This window comes from Mesoplodon bidens (assembly GCF_964165515.1).
Source record: "Mesoplodon bidens genome assembly, chromosome: 1".
Taxonomy (NCBI): domain Eukaryota; kingdom Metazoa; phylum Chordata; class Mammalia; order Artiodactyla; family Ziphiidae; genus Mesoplodon; species Mesoplodon bidens.
The window spans coordinates 217,179,302-217,207,026 of NC_138176.1; the positions used below are offsets into that span (position 1 = coordinate 217,179,302).

At 43.4% G+C, this 27,725-nt stretch overlaps 1 protein-coding gene across 1 annotated transcript in view; it reads right to left on the reverse strand.

Moving 5' to 3' along the window:
- The window catches only part of TBC1D9 (TBC1 domain family member 9), a 101,600-nt gene that overhangs the window by 29,524 nt on the left and 44,351 nt on the right, over positions 1 to 27,725 (reverse strand). Inside the window, exons 2-9 of the mRNA XM_081251097.1 lie at positions 26,213 to 26,323; positions 13,898 to 14,016; positions 10,850 to 11,078; positions 10,149 to 10,410; positions 8,159 to 8,366; positions 2,354 to 2,560; positions 1,281 to 1,451; positions 509 to 659 (exon numbers count right to left, since the gene is read on the reverse strand). Of these exons, the coding sequence (XP_081107223.1) occupies positions 509 to 659; positions 1,281 to 1,451; positions 2,354 to 2,560; positions 8,159 to 8,366; positions 10,149 to 10,410; positions 10,850 to 11,078; positions 13,898 to 14,016; positions 26,213 to 26,323 (1,458 nt within the window). The remainder of the gene's footprint in view (positions 1 to 508; positions 660 to 1,280; positions 1,452 to 2,353; positions 2,561 to 8,158; positions 8,367 to 10,148; positions 10,411 to 10,849; positions 11,079 to 13,897; positions 14,017 to 26,212; positions 26,324 to 27,725) is intronic.

Here is a 27,725-nt window from a genome sequence, read left to right on the forward strand (position 1 = left end):
TAAAATGTGGCTGTAAATAACTTCCAATTTGAATAAGATGAAAATGGAATTTTTTGTTTACTCTGTCAGCGATCTGAATCAGGTTGTCAAGGTGACTTGTTCGCCACACACAAGGAAGACAGCAGACTGGATGGTAATGATCTTTTTTTTTTTTTGCGGTACGCGGGCCTCTCACTGTCGTGGCCTCTCCCGTTGCGGAGCACAGGCTCCGGACGCGCAGGCTCAGCGGCCATGGCTCACGGGCCCAGCCGCTCCGCAGCATGTGGGATCTTCCTGGACTGGGGCACGAGCCTGTGTCCCCTGCATCAGCAGGCGGACTCCCAACCACTGTGCCACCAGGGAAGCCCTGTGTCCTGTATTTTTACTGAGGGAATTCAACACTCTGGCAAGGAACTGCGATCTAGCACTGAATCAGGGGGTTACATATTTGAAAGAGCCCTGATGCATGATGGAAGGTGGAAGGCCAGCCCCGGGGTCCCCAGTGCTCCCACCCCGAGCCCGGCCATACCTGAGAGCAGCAGCCAGAGCTCCCCGCGCATGCTCTCGGGCACGCCCTTCAGCACCAGGTCCCGTGTCTTTTCCGTGCGGTACATGCAAATCCCTTGCCCGTACTCAGCAAAGTGAATCTTCCAGGCTTGCTCTTTCAAAAACTCTTTGGCCTGAAAGGGATAATGAAGCATCACTACATCCCAAAGTACTTCGACAATGGTTAGGACAAGTTCGATGGAAGGTCAGAACACTTTCCCTGGTGAATGGAGCAGTTAAGTTCTGGACAGAATTCATGAGAACAAAGAACTCAGGTTTTCTCGAGTCCTTCCCAGATATGACACATGTATGCCCGTGGATCTGCCATGAAATTTTCTGTCCTAGAGTCAGAATTGTACTTACCTGAGATGAGTCAGCAGAATGCAAATGATATTTATGGCTTTACGTCTATACTTCCAAGTGAAACAGTGGATGTTTTTTAAATGTGGCCTGAGACATTACGTACTGATTTGTTGGCTGACTTACACAATAGTTAAAAACAAGACCAAAAAAGGTCAGCTGTACCCTCTATAACTCATCTCCTTCCACGATGAAGCCACTCTGAAACCCAAGGACATATAACCATGTCATTATATGTTATATTTATGTGTAATTTGTGTTTCTTCAACAAAATATCCTTTACTTATAGGAAAATATCTATTGACATGTTGATGAGTTTACTTTTATTTAAAAAGATTTTTTAAACGTTATTATTCTAATACAGAAAGTTCCGGGCAAGAGGAGGCGGCACCCACCAATTTCGGGTTGAACTCCTCGGGAGACCGCCGCCGATACATGGTCATCAGGGTCTGTGTGGCCGTGGGGACGCTGTTGCCATTGAGGTTAAACTGGCGCTCACCGTCAGCATCGGAGCTCATGCTTCTCTGGGGACTGGAGGAAACAAGGCTGCTGGGCCGAGAATACACCTGCAGATGCAGAGAGCAACAGGATGCTGGAACCTTTTTGGCTACAGAATCTACTTCTTCAGCATCCTCTGGACAGACACCAATAGCTACGTTATGGTCCCTAAGAGGTTTCTTGTGACGTGACAAAACAGGAGAAAGGCAGCAAGCCAGCACTTTGATGGGGATTTGATGGGGTCATGGGCCACAGAGCTTCAATGCCCAAAATAGGTTTCCTCTGTATTTTAGATGCATTTTTACAACAAACTGGTTGGCCACGTGTCTCTCTGATTAGTATGCATGCAAAGCATGATGTGGTTGAATCAGCTGCTAATGGGATCACCTCCCTTACCTCCTCTCTAGCTTCTGGTGCCTCAGAAATGCCTACAGAAGCTTGGAGCAGGAAGACGGGCAGGGACGTTACTCATGAGCTCACCATTTTTGCCATGTATTTTAGCTGCTAGTAAGTTGCTGTATCACTTGAGCTAATTACATATCTTTCAGGGCTCCAGTTCTTTGGATGTCTAGGGCTTAATTCAATAGGGATACAATTCGTATTTTATCATCCTAAAATCATCATAATGATGTTGTATTTCAGTTTTGAGTGACCTCTGTACCATTCCCAACAAGGTCACTTATATAGACCAGAGTCACTTGCTATGTAACCAGGACAAATTACTTAATAATGCTTTCAACAGTGAAAGAAGAGGGTTAGACCAGATGATCTCTAAGGTTCTGTCTGGCCCTATGATCCCAAACATAAATTCCATGAGATTTAAATGAGATACTGCTCTGGACATCAGAGTAGGTGGTTCATCTTAGCACAGCTGCAAAGCTTCAAGATCAGACTAACAGACAGGGAGGTGAACACCCCCGGGGAAGAGTAATAAGATGAATCAAAACACCTGCAAGTGCCTTCCACAGACCTCATCATCTGAACTGTTGTAGCTTCCTGCAAACTCTTTGTCGGAGTATATTTTGGAGGTCGTCTGTTGCAGGAAATCAGAGATCCTCTGCACTAGAAAGTCTCTATCTCTCAAATTGGCAAACAGGAAGGTCATCCTGTTCTTGGTGCTGATGGATAAAGGACTGGGGAGCACGCTGGAGCTGTCTGCCTTTTCTACAATCGTCACCTGAAAAGAAACAGGACACCAAGAGTATTATTTTCCAGGGATTATCCGACAGCAACCTCTGAGCAGCACTAGAAAGAACACAACACTCTTAAATCTCTGTAGAAACCTCCTCTATTTTATTGAGGCAAGTTGAGATTCTTTAGCCCTGTTCCAATAAAATAAAACAGCTCATAACAAATCAAACTGGAGCTGGAATCATCTTGCTGGTCTTTCTAAACTAGTAGTTATAAATCGAGAGGGATTTTTGCCCCCCAGGAGACATTTGGCAACATCTAGGGGCACTTCTAGTAGTCACAAGTGGAGGGTACCACGGGCATCTCATAGGTAGAGGAAGGGATGCTGCTAAACATCCTGCAGTGCACAGGACCCAGGACAGCCCGCCCCCAACAAAGCCCGGCCCAAGATGCCAATAGTGCCAAGGTTGAGAAACCTTGTTGTAAAGGAGTTCTTTGATTTTCATTAAAATTTAATAGAACCATAAGAGGGAGGACTCCTAGCTGTTGCTTCATCTGTAAGAGACAGAAACAACCGATGACACTGGGCCCTTTTACCAGCTTCATGTGGGGATGGCTTTCAAAACACCACCAATCCATCAAGCGTCTCATTTAGACTCCAGGGCTTTGCATCCCTCACCTCTTACCACTTCAAAGTTTTAAAGGCTCGATTCTGAACAGACATGACGTAAACAGCTTAACTGCAACCCTATCTGCATTGGCTGACTCCGTGTGTGTGTGTGTGTGTGTGTGTGTGTGTGCGCACGTGCGCACGCATAGCATGTGCGGTGAAGTAAGTCTACCACGTCAGGAGAAAAGTAGGAAAGAGGGGCATGTGTTTTAGCTTTGAAATGACGACATATATTTGGTGGCTTATAATAGGATTTTCATCAACTGGAGACTAGGAGAAATGCATTACAACCTTTTTCTTTAGCACATTAGGAAGAAAACCTCAAGGCCAGCCCTAGGTAAATGGTTTATTTGCAGCAGCTCTGACTCTGTAGAGTTGAGTTTCTTTCCCTCCTTCATTTCCACATGTAACCAGTCTAGACAGGTTCAACTTCAACCTCTTCATCAGCATTTTCATGTGAAATACATTTCCTCCCAAGCAGAACTTTAAAAACTTTTCTCCCCTTCAAGGCGAAGGAACTTCTTGGAATTGCCTAAAAAGTTGCATGGTCCCAAGTGCAAACAGATATTACTGGGGTCCATAAAGGGAAAAACTGCAGGACCTGTCTTCTGTTCTCAGACTTCATAAATATGTACAAGTTAGATAAATACTTATACTTTTTAAAAGGAATCTCCAAGATACCTGGAGTTGCACATAAAAGTGTTTTTTTCCCTCAATGCAAAAGAAGCTAGAGAAATTGGGGGAAAAAACCCAAGTTCTTTATCATGAAAAGGATTTTCCCATGACACTTCAGACATGCTGATTTTAAAAGACTGATAAAAACTCCCTTTTCTCTCAGTAGATTTTTGGATTCTTTTAGTCACCAGGCATCTGAGATTCAATGACAGATGTCAAGAGAATGAAAGGTTCAAGTTCTCTGCCTCAAACACAGACATCACGTGCATCGTGATGAAGTCAAAGTGGCAAGTCCTGTATCTAGCAGGATCATGAATACAGAGGCAGCAAGAAAGATCCCTCAGAAAACCTAGGAAGGTTCCCACGGGTTACAACCTATTTTTCACTGGCAAATGAGTTCTAGTAGAATTCTACCCCATAAGCTTTGTGCCACCAGGAACGGGCAACAGCTATATCCGAATATTCTACAGAATAATGAGACACATTTTCGTTACCAACTTGGGTTACAAAATAGATCAAATTTAATCAAATCTTGGTGTGTCGTACGGAACACTTACGAGGTAATTTATCATTGAAAGAGAAGAGAGACTTTATCTGGAATCTCTAATGAGGACCCTGATCACTTCACTTTATCCTCCTGCTTTGCTGCCTCAGTAATTTCTATAAAATCGACAGCAATATGATTCTGTGTAAACATTTAACATGTATCCGACTTAGTCTACCTTAAGTCTGTATGTAGAATATATATTAACAATCTCTAGTCAATATTTCTACTTATTTATAAAAAGTTAAACAAAACAACAATTCCTAGTCTACACAATCCTAAACGTAGCCGTTCCAAGGAGGGGGCAGTGTTCCCACGGAGGGTCCTGCTCATCAGTCAGCTTAAGTCAGTTCGCAGAGACCCCACCTCTACTCACACAGACCTGGATGGAGGGTGGGAGCCTCGTCCTAGTGTTTTTCCGTCATTATCATACCTAGAGGTAGTAAAAATTACATTAAGTCCTTTGCTTCTTCCATTAGTCGAGGTTCGGGATTTACCATGAACAAACCTCCGCGATGCATCAGGTTTCAGGACAGGGCACTGCCGTCTCACTGAGCATTTCTTTAAAGCTGCACCCTCCAACCACAGCACGCTTTAGTTTTAAATGCTGCCTCTACCATCGTCCCCCTTCTGACTTACCCTGAAATACGACTGAATGATCTTTGCCCTACCGCCTGCTGGGGAAAACTAGCAAGCAGAAGATGGGCTGAGGACATTAACCACTATTCTCTCAATTCCCCCGAACTCTCACCATCCTATTATAAATCACACTAAAATGTACACAGAGCGCCTGGACCAAAGCGGGAGGTGGGGAACAGGAGAGAAGACGTCTGGACAGCAGCTCCCAGCCCCTTTCTGCTCCTGAGTTCTCTCTGAATAAACAGTGATGACTCACTCAGATTCATAAATGACACATTCACGGTACATTCTTAATCCCAGGATGGGTTTCCCTAGCCAGTCCAGGTCACTCTGCTTTACTATGTTCAGGTAGTACTTGATGAAGAAAATTTTTAGTAGCAGCCTTGTTACTACAAATACCGTATGCTAACACATATATACGGAATTAAAAAAAAAAAATGTCATGAAGAACCTAGGGGCAAAACGGGAATGAAGACGCAGACCTACTTGAGAATGGACTTGAGGATATGGGGAGGGGGAAGGGTGGGCTGTGACAAGGCGAAAGAGAGGCATGGATGTGTATACACTACCAAACGTAAGGTAGATAGATAGTGGGAAGCAGCCGCAGAGCACAGGGAGATCAGCTCGGTGCTTTGTGACCGCCTGGAGGGGTGGGATGGGGAGGGTGGGAGGGAGGGAGATGCATGAGGGAAGGGATGTGGGAACAGATGTATATGTATGACTGATTCACTTTGTTATAAAGCAGAAACTAATTAAAAAAATAAATAAATAAACTTAAAAAAAAAAAATACATATGGTGATAGATGTTAACTGGATTTATTGTGGTGATCATTCTATAATATATACAAATATCAAATCACTACTTTGTTCACCTGAAACTAGTATGTTATGTCAATTACACCACACACACACACACACACACACACACACACACACACACACACACACACAGAGTTTAGTAACTCCCTAAGACAAAGTTTGCTGGCAAAAGTCATGAAATGCCTTTCAGAGCCAATTGTAAGTCCTGATGAATTATCCATCTCAGAATTCACTCCCAACAATTCCTGGCCTCCAAATGTGTTATAATACCAGTTAGTTCACCCTATAAGAAGGAGAACTAGATTTTTCAATTGCTTAACATTTTGCATTCTTTTTGATCCACCAATTAAACTTCTAGGAATTTATCAATTAAGGAAAATTATACATATGATTGGGAGAAAACTAAAAACAGTGCAAAGGTCCAAGCACAGGTAACCTAAAAAGAAGAAATAAATTATACATATCCATTAATGGAATAATATGCAGTCACTAAAAGTTACATTGTAAAAGAATATTTTATGATATGGGGAAAAGTTTAGTGTACACCCACTGTTAAGGGAATTAAGAAAAAAATAAAAATGCTTTATGTTTTATATCTAAATAATATAAATGACATATACACAGCAATGCATATAAAGCCTGAAAAGCTGTACAGCAGAATGTTAACATGGTCGTCTTTGAAGTGTGGGACTAGGACTGAATTTTGTTTCCTTTTTATTTGTATTTTTACTAATTTTCTGTGATAATGATGCAATATTTTTGAAACAAGAAAAAAAAAACAAGAAAATTTGCTTACATAAATGATTTTTTTTTAAAAAGAGAAAAGAAGGAAACTTGAATCCTTTACTATAGAGAATCTTAATAAAGGGTCACTCTTGATTAAATAGCCAAAGCTTCTAACCGTCTTAATTTCTAGAAAAGGACTAGAGTAAGTTGAAAGTTACCAGGTCAGAGACGGCGGGTCTGCCAGCCCTTGACATCCTAACTTTGAGTTGCTTCTCAACCCCAAACAGCAAGGCTTCCATACGAGTACCAGAATAATCTATCACTGTGAGGACACGACAGAACCCACCTCCACCCCAGATACAATAATGTTTCTTAGTCTTCACTGTCTATGGGCATCAGCCTGGAACTCTATTAAAATACAGACTCCAAAACTTGCAGCGATCCAGAAGATCTGGGGTGGGCTCAGGAATCTGCCACTGTGGCCAGCGGTCCCAGTGGTTCTAATGCAAGGAATCGACAAACCGAACAGATCTGAACACTTGGCTTTCTGATTCACAACCTAGATTGTCTCCTCTGAAGACCAAGCTGCTCAGGCTGTGAGTCAGGTGTAGTAACTACATTTTCTAGCTTCTGCATTTGATGTTTTCACATCTTGGGGCCTTTTTGACCCAGAGTTAGCCAACCCCTGGAGATAGTAAAGGACTCACCTGTGAGCAGGCCTTTTATAGGCAAACCAACCAATCCAAGCCCATATATACCCCAGTGACCTCCTATATCTGCTCTCACACTCAGGGCCACATTCATCTGCCCTCATCACCCCAGGGCCAGATACCAGACAACTAGGGATAGGCCCTCTGCCCTGGAGCCTGCCAAAATTATTCAGTTTGCCAATCCTAAGCCTGCTTACCCTACCTCATCTGTTTCTTCCCATGGAAACCACAATAAAGGCTCTTGCCCATGCTTTCCCCAGCCTCTCTGCCGGCTGACTCACCCTGGTGCTTCCCTGCGTGGTCCCCACGGCATGGCGTGCCCCCTCTAGTGGAATCTGTGAGTATAGCAAGCAATCTTTTCAATGACAGTCATCTGCTCTGTTGACCTCACCTTACCAGAACAAGAATGAAATCTACATTTTAAAATATCAGCTGTCTCTGGAAGAAAATATCTCGCAGTTCCCATGGTCACTTAGAGCAATGACAACAAATAAAAGAGTGGCAGGGCTTCCCTGGTGGCTCAGTGGTTGAGAGTCCGCCTGCCGATGCAGGGGACGCGGGTTCATGCCCGGGTCAAGGAGGATCCCACAAGCCGCGGAGCGGCTGGGCCCGTGAGCCATGGCCGCTGAGCCTGCGCGTCCAGAGCCTGTGCTCCGCAACGGGAGAGGCCACAACAGTGAGAGGCCCATGTACCGCAAAATAAATAAATAAATAAATAAAGAGTGGCAGATTCCACCAAAGAATTATGAACACTCACCTGTGGTTAAAAGCCAACTCACAGCTGGTAAAAGATACACAGAAAAGTATTACCAGTAAAACTCTTAAAATACCCTAAAAGTTCCATTTTCACCTGCCACTTACCTCTCGGAGTGGGATAATGAGGCTGCACAGGTTTTCCTCCTTGCTGGTAAAGCAGATGTAGTTTGTGGACACAAACATCTGCCCCAAAATGTGCATTTTGTTGAATGGAGTCCAGAGGGTGCAGTCTGTGTGGCCATCTAATTTTTCATCTTTGGGCAGCCGGAAAAGTGCACGGTATCTCTCACTCTTTGCCCTGGCATCCAGATCGCTGGAAAGCAACAAAAATAACTCACCCCACACAAAATAAAAGTTTCAGTACCTCTAAATGATGCGGCAATGGAGGTTCCCCAGCCCATCTTTCCCCTCCTCCATCTTGTGAGACTTATTCCTACCTTCTTGGCTTTCTACTGACGTTAACTCCAAACTATGACCCCAAAGCGTAATGAAATTATTTTAATATATTTAGGTCCCTTGTGTAGCCATTTTGCAATCAGTATCTGTGAATGTCAAAGGATCTTAGGAAAACAAGGCCTGGACAGGAAATAATTTTCTTTCTAAAAGAATACAGTAATTTCTTAAGAGATGATTACATTTATCCATGACTCATCCAGAGCCACTCTTGGGGCCTTATCTTTTAAGAACAACCTAATGCAAATACACGCAAGCCACATGAATCTGCTGACTGGCACTGTCCGCATTGAGTAGACAATAAAACTGCCCAAAACACAAGAAGGACCCACCTCCAGGACAACCAGAGTATCTAACCTCATCTGGGTCCGCAGGAAACTATGATCTTTTCCCTAATGAGTTCCTTTCTCCTGTTCATCATGGCAGTTATTTAAACCTCTTTGCTCAAGCTTGTATGCTCCTTCAGCCCCCTGACGATCCAGTTTCTGGCTTCACAGGGCAGAGACAGGCGCTCCAATTCCCTCCCTCCTGTCTCCAAAACCAACTCCATCCTCATGTCATCCTACTTCCTTTCCCTGTTTCAAAGGGAGATGTATCAGCACACATAAGCATCCTTTTCCATGTCCTATGAGATGTCACTTTTTATTCATTTTCTTCTAGCTTTATCTCCATGCTCCCTGCTGTCCCTGCACTTACCCCTCACCAACAAATTCTTCCCATCTGCCTACTTCATACCATCCTCTGGTCAAATCTTTTTCATTCTAAAATGAGCAAGCCCCCTCCTTTACCATTGAATTTCTTGAAAAAGCAGTCCGTACTGTCCTAATGCCCTTGCCTTGCCTTGCCTTGCCTTTCACATGCTATTCAACCCACTGCAGTAACCCATCCTCTTGTTACTCTATCAAAACATGTCTCAAACCACCAAAGGCATTTTAATTGCCGTGACTTCTTGTCAGGTACCAGCTGTATGGCAATGACTGCCAATTCCAGTTTGATGTCCTGCAGGCAACTCAACTCAACACGATCAAAACTGAGCCCTCATATCCCTTGGACACACTCTTCCTTCCCTCATCCCCACCTCAGTTAGGGGTAATTCCATGCATACCATCACACTTTAGAGCATCAGCTTTTCCCTCGCCTTCTCTCTAGCCCAGATCCAGACTTCCAGGTCTCTCTGCAGCCTCGCTTCATCTCATGCCCAGCCTCCTTTCACACGTGTGATGGACTAACTTCCTTCTGTGCTTTTCCCTTGTGCTTCTCCCATCATGTTATTCCCTCTGCCTGAAATATCCATCCTACTGACTCTGAATGAGTAATGTCTACCATGTCTTGAGAGCCCAGCTCCAAGCAGCTCCGCTGAGAGGTCTTTCCTACACACTCTGCCCATCTCCCCATGTGTGTGCTCATGGCGCTCTGCTCATAGGAACAGAAGAGGTCCCATCCCATTGTACTGGAGCTGGTCGTGTCTGCCTCGCTTAATGAACTGGGAGTGCCTTAGGTAGTCTTTTTCAGTTTTGCATCTATACCTGGAAGAGTGTTCTGAACCCCTTGAAGTTGTTAAGAAAAGGATAACTTTCATAAAGGAACAGATATGTTTCCTGTTTCTAAAGTCTGTAAAAGACTCTAAGTCTCTGACACCTACCGTTTTAGAGCAGACACTTTTTTAGGAGATTTCTTTTTCAGTTTAGGCAGGGATCGATCTTGTTCAAACCCCTCATTGTCTAAGAGTTGCCTCATGGCGATGTTGGCGAGCTGCTCCATTAGCTTGAAGGTCTCATTGATGTTGAGGAATACGGAGAAGAAATGTTCGCTGGACCTTGTGCTCACTTTGATCACGTCAGGCAGAAGCAGCGTGGCGTTCTTCTCGAGCTGAGTGATGTCCACCCACCGGATAACCAGCTTGGCTGAGCACAGGGAACAAGGCTGGGTTAACACACAGCTGCTCAAAATCCTTTCAAGATACTGGAAACTAACAACCCTGCCCCCCAATTTCACTGACCTCCTTTGAGTTTACGTGCCCATGTTTATCATTGTTCTGTTTGTTAGTTTTAACAGACAAACCTGGACCACAAAAATTCTGAGTTACAATTAGTACGGATTTAAGTCCATGTCTACTAAATGAATTATACCTTTGGTGAATCTTTCCTACTTCATAACTAATTTCGTTACAACCGTGGAGCCAAAAATGATTGAATTCAATTGTTAAGTCATCACAAAATAGTGCTGGCTCAGTTACAACTACAGATTTATTACTGTTGATGTTTGGATGTGGTTTATGCATTCAGGGCAGGCAAACCTCAGTAGACTTTCAAAAGCTTCCCTCTGAAATTCTAGAGAACTCACCTTCCCTTCCCATCAGAAAAGAATAAAAGCAAAGGTGGTTAATACTGAGGTACATCCAACCCTGACGGGGAACCTTCCCCTTCCAGTAGCTGCAAGAGTAATAGTTGACGAGTTTCTCCTCCTCAGGCATTCCGAACAGCCGGTGGAACTTCACAATGGCTTCCTTGAACTTCTCTGTGTCATCATCTTCCTTCACATCATTGATTTTGTTATACTCTGCAATGATGCCCTATGAAGCGATAAAGCACAAAACACACAACTGGTATCACTATGACTAGAGCTGCTTTTTCCCGTATCTTGTACATAATTGGAAAGGAACAAAACATTTCTAAGGCTAGAGTTTAAAAAAATTGAATTATTTTCAAAGCCAACTCCCCAATTCTAAGCCAATTAACAAGCAGCATTTATGTACTAAAAGATTTCCAAAGAGCAATATAAATTTTAATATCTGTTTATTGGTACTAATCATTTTTTTAAGTTCACTTAGAATGAAAAGATTTTGCTAGTTCTACTACTTTTCCTAGCTTATCATGATAGACTTATCCCAAAGGTCAACCAACGTCTGCCTTTCTCAAAAACTCAATGAGGGACTTCCCCGGTGGTCCAGGGGTTAAGAATCCACCTTCCAGGGCTTCCCTGCTGGCACAGTGGTTAAGAATCCGCCTGCCAATGCAGGGGACATGGGTTTGAGCCCTGGTCCGGGAAGATCCCACATGTTGTGGAGCAGCTAAGCCTGTGTGCTACAACTACTGAGACAGTGCTCTAGAGCCTGCGAGCCACAACTGCTGAAGCCCGCGCACCTAGAGCCTGTGCTCCACAACAAGAGAAGCCACTGCAATGAGAAGCCCGTGCACCGCAACGAAGAGTAGCCCCCGCTCACCGCAAGAAGAGAAAGCCCGCGCGCGGCAACGAAGAGCCAATGCAGCCAAGAATAAATAAATTAAATAAATAAAAATTTTAAAAAAGTTTAAAAGGGTATATGTTGTCTTTCCAAATTAGCATGTATCTTAAGGGGCCATATCTTAGTCTTTATTGTGTCCTGCAGAGTCACAGATTTCTAAGTCTAAAATTGTTTGAGTTAGCAAAACTAACTTGGAACACTAAGTACCAAGTTGCTGACTCCTGTTCTTCTGTCATATGGGAGAATTGAATGGCTGGCATCGGTAGTAGCAATGTACTTCCCTGAGAGTATCTAAGGTAAGGTTGTTTCCTCTAATTACTTTTGGTGCTACTCCACTGAGAGAATAGAGATGTTGGCTTTGATGGAGGCCAGGGGAGATCCATTTTAGACATCGGCTGCTTTGAGGGTGAGCAGGCTTTGGTAGCGTGCTATCCTATGGAACTGTAGACAGCCAGGAGGCAGCATGAGGGCACTGGACCTCTGTGTAGGAGGAGAAGAAGCCACTTCAGAGAGAAGAGGGATGGAAATACCTTTCCCAGTTGGCACACACATCTACAGCCTATGTGACATTTCAAAGTTATCAGTGCCTTCAGATGGGGAGCCAAAAATATGTAAGAATGAAAAGAAGAAATAAATAAATGAATAGATGAAAGGGACTGAATGAGAACCACTAATAAGAAGTAGCAGTTGGGGGGCTTCCCTGATGGCACTGTGGTTAAGAATCCGCCTGCCAATGCAGGGGACACAGGTTCAAGTCCTGGTCCGGGAAGATCCCACATGCTGCGGAGCAACTAAGCCCATGCGCCACGACTACTGAGCCTGTGCTCTGAAGCCCGCGTGTCACAACTACTGAGCCCATGAGCCACAACTACTGAAGCCCACACGCCTAGAGCCCATGCTCTGCAACGAGAAGCCACTGCAATGAGAAGCCCATGCACCGCAAGAAAGAGTAGCCCCTGCTCGCCACAACTAGAGAAAGCCTGCGCACAGCAACGAAGACCCAATGCAGCCAAAAATAATAAATTAATTAATTTAAAAAATATAATGAATGTTTCAGTATTTTATCTTACTTAGAAAAGGAGGCAATTGATAGGGGCTCTAGCCAAATCTGGGAGAGGGTGAGTACCAAAATAAGCCCAGCAATGAAACAGAAGCTACTGAAAAGCACAGGAAGCCACAAGTCCATATCAATAATAAACAGATAAAAAGGTAAATAGAGGGAGGGCTCTTGCTTAGAGTGGAAGTGCCAGCTAGTAAATGTGAGGGAACACTGGAGTTGGAAAACCGTCATTTTGTAAACCATCACAACAAAGATTGGTTCAACAAAAAAAATCGCTGATGGATGCTAAAGCAAGGGAGAAATGTAGATAAAGAGCAGGATATTTGTGGAACCTTAAAGTGTCCTCCTACAGAAAATTGCAAGGGTAAAATTAGTAACTCTACAGGGGAGAAATTGGCTAGCACTTTGCTGGGTTTATATCACCAATGGGTGGTGGACGGGTGTCACGTGCCTCCAGAAAAGACACTCAGGAAAAGACACAGGATCACTTACGAAGTGTCTCATCCAGGAATGCATAATCTGAAGCAAAATCTTTTGTCAGGGGCACCTGACAAAACCCCAAATGAAAAATGTCCTATTAAAAAAACAACCATACACTTAGAAACAGTAATGTCATAAAAAACAAAGAAAGGTAATTGAATGATCCAGACTGAAGGAGACAAAAAACTAATCCAATAGCTTCCTAGACTGGATCTTGCACTGGAATGGAAAAAAATGCTATACATGACATTATTGGGTCATTTAACAAAATTGGAATATGTGCCAACTATTATAGTATTCATATTAAATTTACTGCAGGCGATAACTGTGTTTTGCTAACACTGTGTTGTTATTTAATAGAAGAGCTCTGTTCTTAGAAATACACACTGAAGCATCTGGGGGAAATTCCTCTAAAATAGAGTAATGGAGCCTACAAATAATAAAGTAAATGGGATAAATTGTTAACAACAGGGGAATATGGGTAAAGGGTCTACAGGTGTGTTTTATACAATTTTATTTTTGCAACTTTTCTGTAAGTTTGAAACTCTTTCCAGTGAAAAGGTGTTTTTTTTTTAAAAAAAAAGTTTCCATGTTAATAAACCACTACCTGTATTTTTCCTCTCACAAATGTGGTGATATCGTTCTCATTTTCAAAGATGGAAAGTGTCTGCAGCAGATTCTGCTCAAGCCATTCCCAGTGTTCGGTGATTTCTTTTCTGGAACCACCTGTACGGAGGTAAAATGATAATAATAAATGTCAGCAAGTAAAAGATACTTTAAAAACCAGGCTCACTTCATCCATATGCAGTGCCATGAAAGGAGAACACTGTTCCCACCAGCTCTGCCTTCAAACGCTTTCTCTCCTTCAGAAGGGACACACAGAAGATGCTGAAGGATGTGGAAACCCAAAGAGTAAGTACTGTGTTATGGTCACGGCTGATCAGGTGAGTCCAGAAACTTTTTGGACAGGCTTTCAGAGTAGAAGGCAGCAACATTTCTCCTGTTCACTTTCTGGATTTAGCCCTATCCCCTTTTCTCCCCCGAGGACCTGCACTTTTCAGGGTAACGCAAATCTTGTAGGCTACTAGGTTACAGCTGTTAAGTTGCAACAATATGAGGGCTCTGGTAAGTCACAGGAGAGCTGATGTAACCACCTCCTATAATGGGCAAAAAATGATCCTCACTCCCTTCAATTATGAATGAGATGTGAAAATGCACTATCGCTAGGGAATAGCAGCCCGGCTCTCACCAGCACAGTTGCCCCGAATTGTAATGGGATGAGGTCATCCTCATAGCCTCCATCCAGATCAGAGAGCAGAAGCATAAGTCACCTCGCCTGGCAACGTCTAAACTGAAACAACCTCAGCCTCGTAGCACAGATAACCTGGCACCCTGCTCTCTACTCACAAATGCAGGGCATAACAGGGATGCCAACACAACGTGTTTGTCAAGACTGTAATAAACTGCCTTCCTTTAAAAAAATTTTTTTTTCTTGCTCTGGGATCATTAATGATCCTGCAGAAGAACAGTGTGTTAGAAATCATCCATATCATATACATAAATTCAGAATTAAAGAATGATTCACCCCTTCAGATGTCTCCTTAGATTTCCAAGTTATCTTTTTTTTTTTTTTTCGCGGTACGCAGGCCTCTCACTGTCGTGGCCTCTTCCGTTGCGGAGCACAGGCTCCGGACGCGCAGGCTCAGCGGCCATGGCTCCCGGGCCCAGCCACTCCACGGCATGTGGGATCTTCCCGGACCGGGGCACGAACCCGCGTCCCCTGCATCGGCAGGTGGACTCTCAACCACTGCGCCACAGGGAAGCCCCCAAGTTATCTTTTAATTGATTTCTTAAAAATGGCTTCTCTCTGTTCTTCGTCACCAGCAATTCAAATTATCTCAGAATCTCACTCTCGTGCCTGACTGGGAAAGGTCGAAGATACAAATGTGTCCACAATTATACTCAGACCTGTGAGGAACAGAACTAAAATCTCTTGCAGAATAAGAAGCAGGCTTGAGGGGTTTCAGATCCGCTGATCGAGGAAAGGCAAAACCAAACCAAACCAAACCAAACCAAACCAAACCCACGTTCATTTTCTTTTACTTTAAGCCTAAGCACCAAAAACTGCCTACATGGAATGCTTCTGTAGAGCATGAAGAGCAAATTTCTGAGAGGAGAGGCAGCCCCACGGAAACACGAAAGAAGAGATTGTCTGGAGCTCTTCACAGGCACTTTCCATGGCTCACTCTTTCAGGGCCATAGTCAACCACGTGGAAAAGCAATCAATGACTCAGTACTACGTTGTCATGGCAAGAGGTAAAACTCAGGATACCTGGGTTCCCCTCCCTCTCAGCCACCAGCCAGTGGGGTTCCTTTAGACAGTTTGCTTCATATCTCTCTCTGTCTCAAACTCTTTACATGTAACATGGAGACAGATAAAAATACCCAACCCCTTACTCATATCAGAGCAATATTGTAAAAAGTCACACGGAATAATGCCTATAGATACACTTTGGAAAGTAGAAAACACTGTTCAGATGCAAAGTACAATGCCCATTTGGAATATTTAGGGAATGAGTCAGCCAGAGAGCTTTAAACATTTTAGACTTTAAAATTTTAAACAGGGATTGGAAAATTTTCTAAAGCATATTGCACCCTTCCTTGTCTGTAAACAGGTCACTCCCATCACCAGCTGTGACTGGCTGTGATACAGAGCCCAGTCCAGAGTGAATGCCAGCCACGTGCCCTCCAACCGCCATCCCATCTGTACCTACTGGCAACAGTCAGATGTTCACACCTCAGGACAGAGGCACTTCCGGCCACCCACGGGACTGCAGGACTTCTGCAGACCCACTGGGCACAATTCCCAGCCTCTGATTTTGCTCCTCCTCCGCCCCTGCCTATGTTGATCGCAGATGTGCCTTCCAGAGGCTGGTTTGCACACATCCCTTGGCTCAGCCGGGGCCGTCTGGCTGTTGACTGGTATCCCACCATGTGCTGCTCTTTACCAGGTGATCACACCAGGTACTTGACCTTACAGTCCCTGTTATACTGGTGGTGGAATCTAACCACAAGTCAACCTCACTGTTCCTTGGTTATCCTGGACAGAAAAGCCCATCGGCTACAAGACCCAGGGCAGACCAGGTGTGCCTTCACCTTTGCACACACTGCCTTCAGTTTTTTTTGTGCTTATTCATACAGGCCCACCCCCCCATCACCCCCCAACACACACACACACACACACACACACACACACAGAGCCATGGTGGAAATGGTGTATGCGTACATGCACTCATTCGACAAACATTCACTCATACCTCCGATTTTCATGGTTATTACATGAAGGTCTATATGGCTGATCCCCGTCTTCAAGTAGCCATCTCAGCACACTTGTATCGAAGTTCAGGTTTACTACTCACATTGTTTCCCCCTCCCCAATTGCCTTCTCTGTTGCCCCAAGACCTCCTACTCTTCACCTGCCCCACTGTCTGTCATTTCCACAACCTCCACCTACCACCACCTAACATGACTACCAGCTCTTTTCTCTACTTCTCATTGCCTGGGATGTAAATCCCCACATTTCTGTCGGTAATTACCACCACTTCCCCCTCCCCCCACTGCTGCTGTTGTGCTGCTTCTCTGCTATCCTCCATCTCCTGTTGCTTCTCCCACACTTGTCACTGTCCCATGAAAAGGCTGGCCTTTTGGAGTCATCAACAGCCGCTCACAGCTCCCATGTATAGGAGAGGCGCTGGGATGTCAAAGCTCAGTATCTTTAGGTTTTCAACTGTTTCAGATTGCTGGGTGCTTTGGGACCACTCCTATGCTATCAAAGAGGTTTCAGAGGTTTCTTCTGGTTATATCCAGATCTAAGATTCCAAAATTACAGAAGACTGGGGTGTAGATAAGGAAGAACTTTGCATACCATTATAAGGAACCATTAGCACCATAACTGAGGAAAGAAGACACAAATGCCATCAGCCAATGGTAGTTTCAAGAATTAACTATGGATTCCGATCTATACCCAACAGATACTTTCCAGGGAGAGAAATGTAAATGTACGTTTTACATTTATATTTATTGTGCAAATGCACCATAGTCTCTGAACACTTTCCTAAATGCACAAAAAATGAGGACAGGTGTTCAAAGCTCCAGACTCTGGAGACGGGAAGCATGAGGATACCTACAAGGCAGGGCTGGATTCCCTCCCCCAGCAGACAAGACACATTCTGAAGATGCCAATCTAGTAAAAATTATCTCTGAAAGCAGGTGTCCACTTCTCGTCCCAGAACAAACAAAAAGTCCACGGTACCTCTCAGAGATCACAGAGCAAACGTCCTGCTAACAGTTCAAGAGCCACTGACCCTTTGGCCGGACCACCCTTTAGGAACCAGCGAAACTCCAAAAGAAACATGTTGGGATCCTCAATGGTCCTTATAAATGGCTCTTTCATTTCTCAAGAAAATAAGTACAAGTGCTGCCATATTTAAGAGCCTGGAATTTTCCTTTTGTTATTGTGTAAAGTGAGATAACACGAAGCTCTTTTGCCACGACTCTGAAATGGGGGCTGGTCTATTTACCCAACAGTTTGAGCAAAATGTGGTAGGCGCTCAGAAGAGAAAGGAAGGACTTGGCAGTCAACTCTCTGGAAAGGCTGCATTTACAGAGATACAGCAGGGAAAACAAGCTGACGCGACTGTGCAATCAGCTGAAACAACAAAGAAAGCTGTGTTGGGTAGGAGACGCCTTCAGGAAATCCAAGGTAAAGCTTTCTGCTGTGGGAAAAACCAGATCAACACTTGAGGGGCTTAAGGGTATTTAGAAATTAATTTTGGAAAAATGAGAATCTTTATCATTTGCAGTGTTGCGTTTTGTTTTGTTTTCAGAATACCAGCCACAGGCCCTGTGCGTATACCTGGGCAAAACTTAAAGACTATCTAAGATGATGGAAAATACTAAGTCAGCCTAGTCTAATTTCTCATCTGGTTTGAGATGTACCTTAAAGTACATGAAGTCCACTTGAAATAAAAAGAAAGAAGCATTAAGACGGACCCACAAAATTGATTCTATTGTATCTGGCCCCTGAGGATTAAGAACAAAGGCTTACAGCCCCACTGATAGCTATTTAGTCGATATTTTTTTTGTGATGCATGATTAATAATAATACATTTGGCCCTGGGACTGCAGCACTGACTTAAAAACCTGAATTCCAGAATATCTAAGATGGTAAATTCCTACCGATCAAGAGTGTGTGTATGCACACAGGTAGGTATATATTTGAGTGTACAAGCAAAAATAATAACCTCTTGTGACACAGCAGGAAACAAAACAAAGCAAAACAAACCCACTAAACCTTCCAGAGATTAAAATGCAACCAATCCAGTATTTTCAGATACTGGAACAGGCTGCTTGGATCCCAGAGCTATCCAGTCCTCAAATGAATAGCACTTGAAGCTACTTAAATAAAGGGAACCATCTATTTTATGGCCTTAGCCACATACAACCTTAGCCCCAAAGATGATAATTTTGAAATTTAAATACTAAATAAAGTCAAGGGCAATACCCAATACACTGGAGTGACACCTGCTGTCCCTGTAGGATTTACAAACCCACCATTGTACTCTCTACACCCAGAAAAAGGACAGACTTGTATCTGGAGAGGGCAAGAGATACAACATCCCCAAATGTGGTGATTTGAACAGTTTTAGAAACAAAAGGGAGATTCATGTTTTAAAAATCCACATCCAACTAAAGCTAAAATTTTAAACAGGTTAAATAGTGACAATGAAGTGTTCTCTATTACTCATTCGTGCTTAACCAAGGCCCAGCGCCATGCTTTCACTATAGACACGCAAGCTCACAGCAATCCTACAAGTAGGTCCAATTACACTCCTTTTATAGATGAGGAAACTGAGGTTTCCATGTTTCTATGAAATCAAATGCAGAGTTTTCTGCCTCCATAACCTACACTCTTAATTGCTGCACAGTAGCCCCTCCTGACATATTTTAGACGTGTGGTAAGTATGCATAGAGGTTAGATCCTCTGCAGTAATAAGGGGCCTGATTATCAGGGAGACCATATTACGTAATGGCTCAGACCACAGACTTTGATGTCAAAAAAGTACACCTGGGGGCTTCCCTGGTGGCGCAGTGGTTGAGAATCTGCCTGCCAATGCAGGGGACATGGGTTCGAGCCCTGGTCTGGGAGGATCCCACATGCCGCGGAGCAACTAGCCCCGTGAGCCGCAATTGCTGAGCCTGCGCGTCTGGAGCCTGTGCTCTGCAATGAGAGAGGCCGCGATGGTGAGAGGTCCGCGCACCGCGATGAGGAGTGGCCCCCACTTGCCACAACTAGAGAAAGCCCTCGCATAGAAACGAAGAGCCAACACAGCCATAAATAAATAAATAAATAAATAAATAAATAAATAAATAAATAAATAAATTAAAAAAGTACACCTGGGTTCAAATCCTACCGTGCCACATACTACCTTTGTGAGCACAGAGAAGTTACTTAACCTCTCTGTGCTCCAGATTCCTCATCTGTAACACGCAGGTAACAACACTTACCACAGCAGTTTGTGCTAGAGATTAAGGAAGATAATACACATAAAGTCCTTAGCACAGGTCTGGAACATACAAAGCACTAAATAAACAGTTACTTTGCTATTATCATCATAAGCAACAGGACACAAAGATGTCCTCTTGAAATGTGATGCAGAAGACATTTCTAACTTCTGAGGTCAGAGCACTAAGAAACCAGTTGCTGAACCAGTTGCCAGACGACCATACGTTCAGCACAAATCTCTCTGGCCCTGACACTATTATATTTTGATTGAAAAGCGTAGATATGATTGAAGTAAAGCAGGCCTTTACTTGAACAATCCTTGTGTAACTATTATAAGCTTTTTACATAACTCTGCTTATAATCTCTTACAGGTCATAACAGGATGCTCATAGCTTTATAATCACTTTGAGAAAAGAGAGGCCCAGGTAACTCATCCAAACTTGGCAGTAAGAATTAGTGGTTGATGTCGTTATTTTGTTTACTTTACTTAAATGCCAAGGTCCTCTCCTACCCTGATGGACAGAATGTAAATGCTATCTTTCTGGAGGGCAGTCAGGCTAATGACACTAAAAGGCTCACACACATGCATATTCTTTGACTCAGCATATCTACTTCTATAAATTTACCCTAAGGTGATAATTAAAGTAATGTGGAAATATTTTGTTCAGAGGATATTCACTAAGGTTTTTTTCAAAATGCAGTTAACATTAGGGGAAAAAAACCTTAGATTTCCAAAAAACAGCACATAAGTTAGATTAATTACATTATAAAGACAGTAAAATATTATCTACCTATTAAAATTGACATTATAGACATATATTTCTTGACATAGAAAGTCTATACATATATGTGTATATACAGACACATATACATATGTGTACAGACATAGATCTGTATAGACACACACACATATATATAAAGTCTGGAAGGTGAAGATTTATAATGTGGTATTATTGTTTTTTAATATTTTATTTTCTTTGCTTATCTACATTTTCTAATTTCCTGCAATAAACATGATTGCTTAAAGAAAAAAAGCACTTTTTTTTTTATGCTGCTGTGTTCCCAAGGATACAAGAACAGTTCTTGAGGTACACAGACCAAGAAAGGATGAAAAAACACTGACCAACCTCTACATTAGGTATATCTCATGTGGAAGGCAACTAAATCACCCACCATTTCACTATCTAGTGTAGAGAAACAGCAGAAGCAGAACCAACTAGCAACCTTTCATTAAACTCATGGTCTTACCAGCTGCCAACTAAAAGAATGTTTAATCATAAAAGCCAGCATGGTGCCACTTAAAAAGGACTGGGCTGGGTGTGGGGAGGCCTGAGAACTTGATCTCAGCCCTGCACTAACTGGCTATAACTAGCAATGTGAACTTGGGCACTTCACTTTGCCCCTGTACCCTATCACAATCTGAGTGTTGGACAAGGTGGTGGCTAATCTATCTTTCAGTTCTGAAAATGAATGCCTATCTAGGCCCAGATGAGATTCTAAGATGGTGAAGAAAAGGGAAATTAATCAATGGGCAGGGGAATCGAGGTACCATTCAGGGCTGTGTTATCAGTGAGTTGTCCATCAAGCACACACCCTCCACCCCACTGCCTTTATCAGTCCTGTTGGAAGGTCAGATGTATCCAGAGGGAACTGTCAACATTTCCTTCTATCTTTCCAACTGTAACTCTTCTGTCCCAGAGCCCTTTATGTCCTTGGAACTACCTGCATTTCTATGTGCCCATATTCTCATGAGGCTATATAACCCTTCTTATTGTTTGAACCTTCCAGTTCTTCTAATGGGGAGAGCCAAATGGGTTGCTGTCTACTTAAGTACCTTGAAGCTCAAGGGGTGCAAAGGACTGGGCTCTCTCCTGCCTCTGGGGTACCAATGCCAAAACACCAGCTGTTGGGGGAACGCCTGCAGCTGTCTAGTGCCCTCGTGAGAGCACAGCTGTGAAATAGTCAATTACTGGTAGGAGAGAGGCAGAATTATCAGAGTATAAGCAGCTCAGCAAAGCCAACTGGACCAATTCCTATGGTACTACTTCCTTTACGTTCTTAGAAATGGCAGGGAATTCCCTGGCAGTCCAGTGGTTTCCAGACTCAGTGCTTTCGTTGCCGTGGGTTCGATCCCTGGTCGGGGAACTAAGATTCCGCAGGCTGTGTGGCCTGGCCAAAAATAAATAAGTTAAATTAAATTAAAAATTAAAAAAAAATAAAAGAAAGAAATGGCACAACTGATACTTTACCGCACAAACCACTGAAGAAAATGCAAGTCCGTAGGCTGGAATTGATGGCACAATGGAATATCCACCAAAGAGACCGATGGCTTCATTTTGGGTAGCAGTGCAAAGAAAGAGTCATTACTTAGGCAGGGATTGGGCTCCCCTTCCCAATTAAAGGTCTCAGTGCCAAAGAAACATAAAAATCAATTTCTTCAAACCAATCTGGATACAGATGATAGAAGATAATAAAAAGAAGTATCTGAAAATAATGTTTCACCAAAGAACTCTTGTTTTTTGTTCCCCTCTTCTTTCTGTATGGTTCCTACTGTTAAGGGCTGGGTGATTACTATATTGGGAGTAAGTTAGACTAGGTCCAAAACTAGGTCCTGCCTGGCTTCATGTGGCTCAAGTCTAAGGCAATCATACGACTAGGACTTACCACTCAGACTACTGTTCTCATACAGAAAGTGGCCTAGGTGAAGACATTGATGGTAGATGTGCCCTTAGTTCAATTTACACAAAGCAAAGATTCACAAGGCCCATGGCATAAAACAAAGGTTTTGCAAAGCTATGGATTCTACAGGGCAGTGAGTTGGACACCCAATTTTCTGCTGGAGCTTCTCTTACAGCAACGATTCATGAAACTAGAGCAAATTACAAAGCCCTTGCCATACTGTCCCACCAAATCCCAACTTTGTAGTTTACAAAAAAACAACATTTAGAATTACACACCGAAAGGTCAGCCTATCAAAGAATCCTTTTTAAGGTAGCAGCTTGCGCTCTTAAAATCTTCTCATGAAAGGGAGCCAGGCACTTGGGTTTCAGAGAGACATTGATAAGAAGGAACAATTAGTGGGTGAATGGGACTTTCACAATGGTTGTCACTTCCGTGGTGTCTTCTACAAGGAAAGTCTGGAGCTGTCTCTACGTGTAATCAATATATATACAAAAGCTAAAACTGCTCTGGGTTTATTATAATGAGATCATGCACTTGTGGTACACATCACTTACTGGGAAAACAAAAGTACATGTCTTTGAGGTATAAATGATGACATCAGCAATTACTGCCCAGTGTTCCTTAGCCTTGGCTTGGCAGATAACTCAGGAATAACTCGGCTTTGTAACTCTGGGCTCCTCCCCACAGGAGCTTTCACAGGAGCCTCTGCCTGGCTCTTGTAGAGCTTCTGCCAACTACAAATTGGTACTTGCCACTGGCACTTGCCATCTACCTCTACAAGTATTAAATCCTGTGCTACTGCAGCTGCTGACTTTCAACACCCTATGAAAGGAGTTCAGGGTGGAGACCAGAAAGTAGGCACTCTGTGCTCTGGGAAAAACTGGCAGAACAGGTCTTCAGATAGATATTTTCAGGAGCTGATTTTATGAGCCCAATTCTTGCATCTCCTCAAATCTAGAAAACCACTAAAATCCTTCATGGTGACATCTGCTCCTGGTGACTAGCAGAAACCTTCTGCAAAAAAATATGTGTTGATTGCATGTACTCCCCCTTCACAAAAATCACATCTTTACTGACCTTCCCCCCTGCCTCTTTGGAGCATTTTCTCAGAGCTATCTGAAATGCTGTCTCCCGGGCTAGAGTCCTCATTTTGCCCCCAGTAAAACTTAACTCGCAACACTCACGTTGCGTACTTTTTAAAGTCGACAGTAGAATGGCAAAGCCCCAGAAACAAAGTGAAGAGTAGTGACGTCAGGTAACAGGGGAGCAAAAAAGGATGGGTTGAGGGGGTGGGAAAAAAAAGAGTCACAGATAGAAACCAGCTTGTCACAGCCCCATACACGTGCATTGACCTGGGTAGGCCAGGAGACCCGAGGGCTCTGAGGGCCTCCAGGCTGCACAGGTTCTCAAAAGCCTCCAGGCACAAGTGATGAAAGTGCTGGAAGGTGAGTGAAAGTGTCAAACCCTCATTAAGTCCAGGGGCGTTGGTGGTTCTGCCTGATTTCTAATCTCCTTTCTCTTTCTTCACTTGCTGGCTCCCCTGTCTATTTTAACACCATTCTACATTGTTCGCCAACTAAAGGTGACATTTTCCCAACCAACTTCCACAGGGCACCTCCCCTTCTACAGTAGCTATTGGGTGTTTCCCTTTGTGTTGAATGAACCGCACAGAAGGCTGGAACTCTATCTTATGTGGGGTTACACTGATAAGTCTGTCTTCCTCAGGGTCCCAGGCTCTTTCTTCCTTTATCCTTTATTCCCTTCACTCCTGGGTGGTTTTCTCCCTGCCCACTCCAGATGCCATTCCTTCATTCAGTGGAATGCATAAATGCTGATTCATTTCATTGTTTCTCATGGAGCTATTTGCATCTGAACCAGAATAACTTTAAAGGGATACAACTACAATGTTAGAATGTCGGTGCTACTAAATCCTTGAGGGTGCATTGCTAGGGCACCAGAGCCTTCCAGCAGCCTAAAATCACACCCACATAATTCCCCCTACCCTTGTAGAAGGCCGGCCAAGATTGCTGTCTTTAGTTGGAAGCCTCACCATCCAATGGCACTGTATGGTACTTGTTCACACTGGGCTAGAACTGAGTATTTCCTTGTATTTTCAAAAGCAGGGGCCAGATCTAATTATCTTTATATCTTTAGATCCCAGCACAACACTTCCTACCAAGCAGAGATCAATTTAAAAACTGAATAAAGTCAGCTGAAAGAGCTCCCAATGGCCAAAGCTGGAATAATTTGAGCAACAAAATAAAGTTGTATTGGATTGTAACCCAAAGTACAAAGTAAATATTCATGAGTCCACAGTGATAAAAATAATTGAATAAGTTAAAACTCCCCACTCTGTAAATGTGGGCTGTGCACGGTGACTTCCTTCCAAGGAGGACAGTGTGGGAAGGGGAAGGAAAGAGTAACTTGACAGTGGAGAAAGCTGAAAAGCACTACTCCAGCCAGGTGATCAAAAACATCATCAGTCATCAATCATCTGGACAGTATGTGGCCTTGCTTGACATAACCTGATGAAAACAGCACTTTATCTCTGATTTTCCTCATAAAAATACATCACCGCAGCCTAATCATGAGAAAAACATCAGACAAATTCCAACAGAGGGACATTCTACAATATACCTGACCGTTATCCTTCAGAAGTGGCAGAGTCATCAAAAACAAGGAAAGTCTGAGTAACTTCTACAGCCAAGAGGAGATTAAAGAGATACATCAACTAAATATAAAACGGTACACTGACTGGGATCCTGGAACAGAAAAAGGACATCAGGTAAAAACTAAGGAAATCTAAATAAATTAAGGACTCTAGTAACCATGTATTCATATTGGTTCATCCATTGGAACAAAAGTTCCGTCCTAAGGTGTTAATCATAGGGGAAACTATGTATGTGGAGGGTATTTGGCTGCTTTCCAAACTATCTGTTCAACTTTCCTGTAAATCTAAAACTGTTCTAAAGAATAAAATCTATTAATTAAAAAAAAAATCAAGTGGAGGCGAAAAAATGAAAAGAAAAAAGGTAAGTGTTCAGTGCCCTTGCTCTTCCTATGGTTATTTGAAAAGCCACATGCAAACAAATAACTAAAAAAAATCTTAGCCACTTTGGACTGGTGGTTCTTGTGAGAGATCCAAGAACAGCATGACTGTTTACCACCATCCCAGCACATTATTACAGGTTATCATCAGGAGAAATAAACAATCCCTACTCAGTAGGAAGGACTGCACTGGGATAAGTAAGTATTACTTAGTCCACCCAGGACTCCATCATTTCCCAGCTTCCCTGAAGACAGGCTGGGGCCATGTGACTAGTTCTAGCCAATGGGGTGTGAGTGGAAGTGGTGGCACTTCTGGGTCAAGCAAGTGAAACACAGGTGTGCCTCCACCTCCCGCACGTTCCTCGTAAGTTGACCTTGGAGCCTTTGTGTTCTAGAGGGTGTTACTGCAGATGGAGATGGCCACAGGACCCAAACAAGACTTCACCAGAGTTAGAAAGAAACCTTTATTGTGTTAAGCACTGAGGTTTAGGGTTCACCTGTCGAAATGGCTAGGGTTACTTACCCTAAAATACGAAGCGATTGCATCTCACAATTAAATGTTCCTTCCCTTCTGACAGCAAGTTGTTAGTCATAACTTTTTTCCATATTTCCAAACACTGCACTTACCACAGGCGATGGTCCAATAGACCAAAGAATCTGGAGTCTGGTACAGGATGCGGTAAGGAGAAACCCGGGCACTGGAGTCCAACACGACATCAAGGGTGCCCACCAGGAGGCCTGAGGGCAGAAAAGGGGAAGAAATGAGTAAGGGTTTCCTCTAAATCCCCAGAGGCAGCAGCGTGGACACTCCCCTTCCGGGGGACCTGCCAACAAGCCCTCTCCCACCGCATCCCACCTGGACAAAACTGTCCTCTCAGACGTGATGATGGTGACTCTGCGTTACTTGCTCCACCCACCTCCAAGAGACACTGCACAAGCTAAAAGAGCACTGGTTTCAGAAGCAAAACCAGCAAAGCTCCTAGCTCAGTCCCTGGCACACGGTAGTATTAAATAAAAAAAAATAAGGTATTAAGCACTGATATCCTGGGGTCTCTGCTTTACCTACATTACACCCAATGTGTATTATTTTCTCCCCTTTAGCATCCTAGAAACAAATCCTTAATTTGAGTAACTTGACAAAGCCACAGGTACCAGTGACGTACATCTGAGTCCGTGTACCAGGCTGCCCCATGTACTATTCTCGTGCGCCTCACTTTTCTTTTGTATTGAGAAGGTACAGTTTAGCTCAGCAAACAATAACTGCCTACTATGTTCAAGGCAAACCCTGTGGGCACGAAGTTGAATAAGACAGAGTCCCTAAGGCATTTATAATCCAGTAGGGGAGAGGGCCAAGCAGTATTTTAGGGCTGCATTTAGAAGTGAACGGGGCTGTGGAACAAGCATTTCGCCATCACAACGGCAGAGTCCTTTGCCATTTGTCACGTCAATCGTTATAAGCAGAGATGCTTGAAGCCTGGTCTACACTCAGCTCTGCAAAGATGTAGTAATTAGGCTGAGGATCAGGAATGGTACTGTGGTAGCACGAAGTTGAGTTCTTCAGGTTGGCAACCTCAGTGATCTTGCCAGGTCCTGGGGGAAACTCACTCACATCCTCCAAGTCGAGGCAAGCTGGAACATCCAACAAACGATCTTAGCAATTTATGGGTGAGAAATACAAATGTCCAGTGTACTGATGCTCACTTAAGAAGAGGCAGTGCCTTCTCTTGCCAGGAGTGCAAATTCTCTTATAACCACCTTTCAGCCAACATCCCTCCTCCAGGAAGGTGTGCCTCCTTTATCTGCACCAAGCTGGGATTAGACACCAAACATTTTCTATACTATTCTAAAATTACACGGATACACACACACACACACAAATTCTACAAAGTCAAATAAACAGGATTCCTTGCTTGGCAGGATGAATCTAAAAGATTTCCATAAAGTAAATGCCCGTAATTCCTCTAAAGTCAGATGCAACCCAGCATAGAGCAGGGTTTGGACTCAGAAGGACCAGTTAGGAACTGTGGCTAGTTGAATAATCTTAGGACATTTTTTTCCAATGTCTTGGTGTTCACAAAATGGAAAATGATATGATGTAAAATGGAAATGATATGATGATTACAAGATTTTTTGTTGTTGC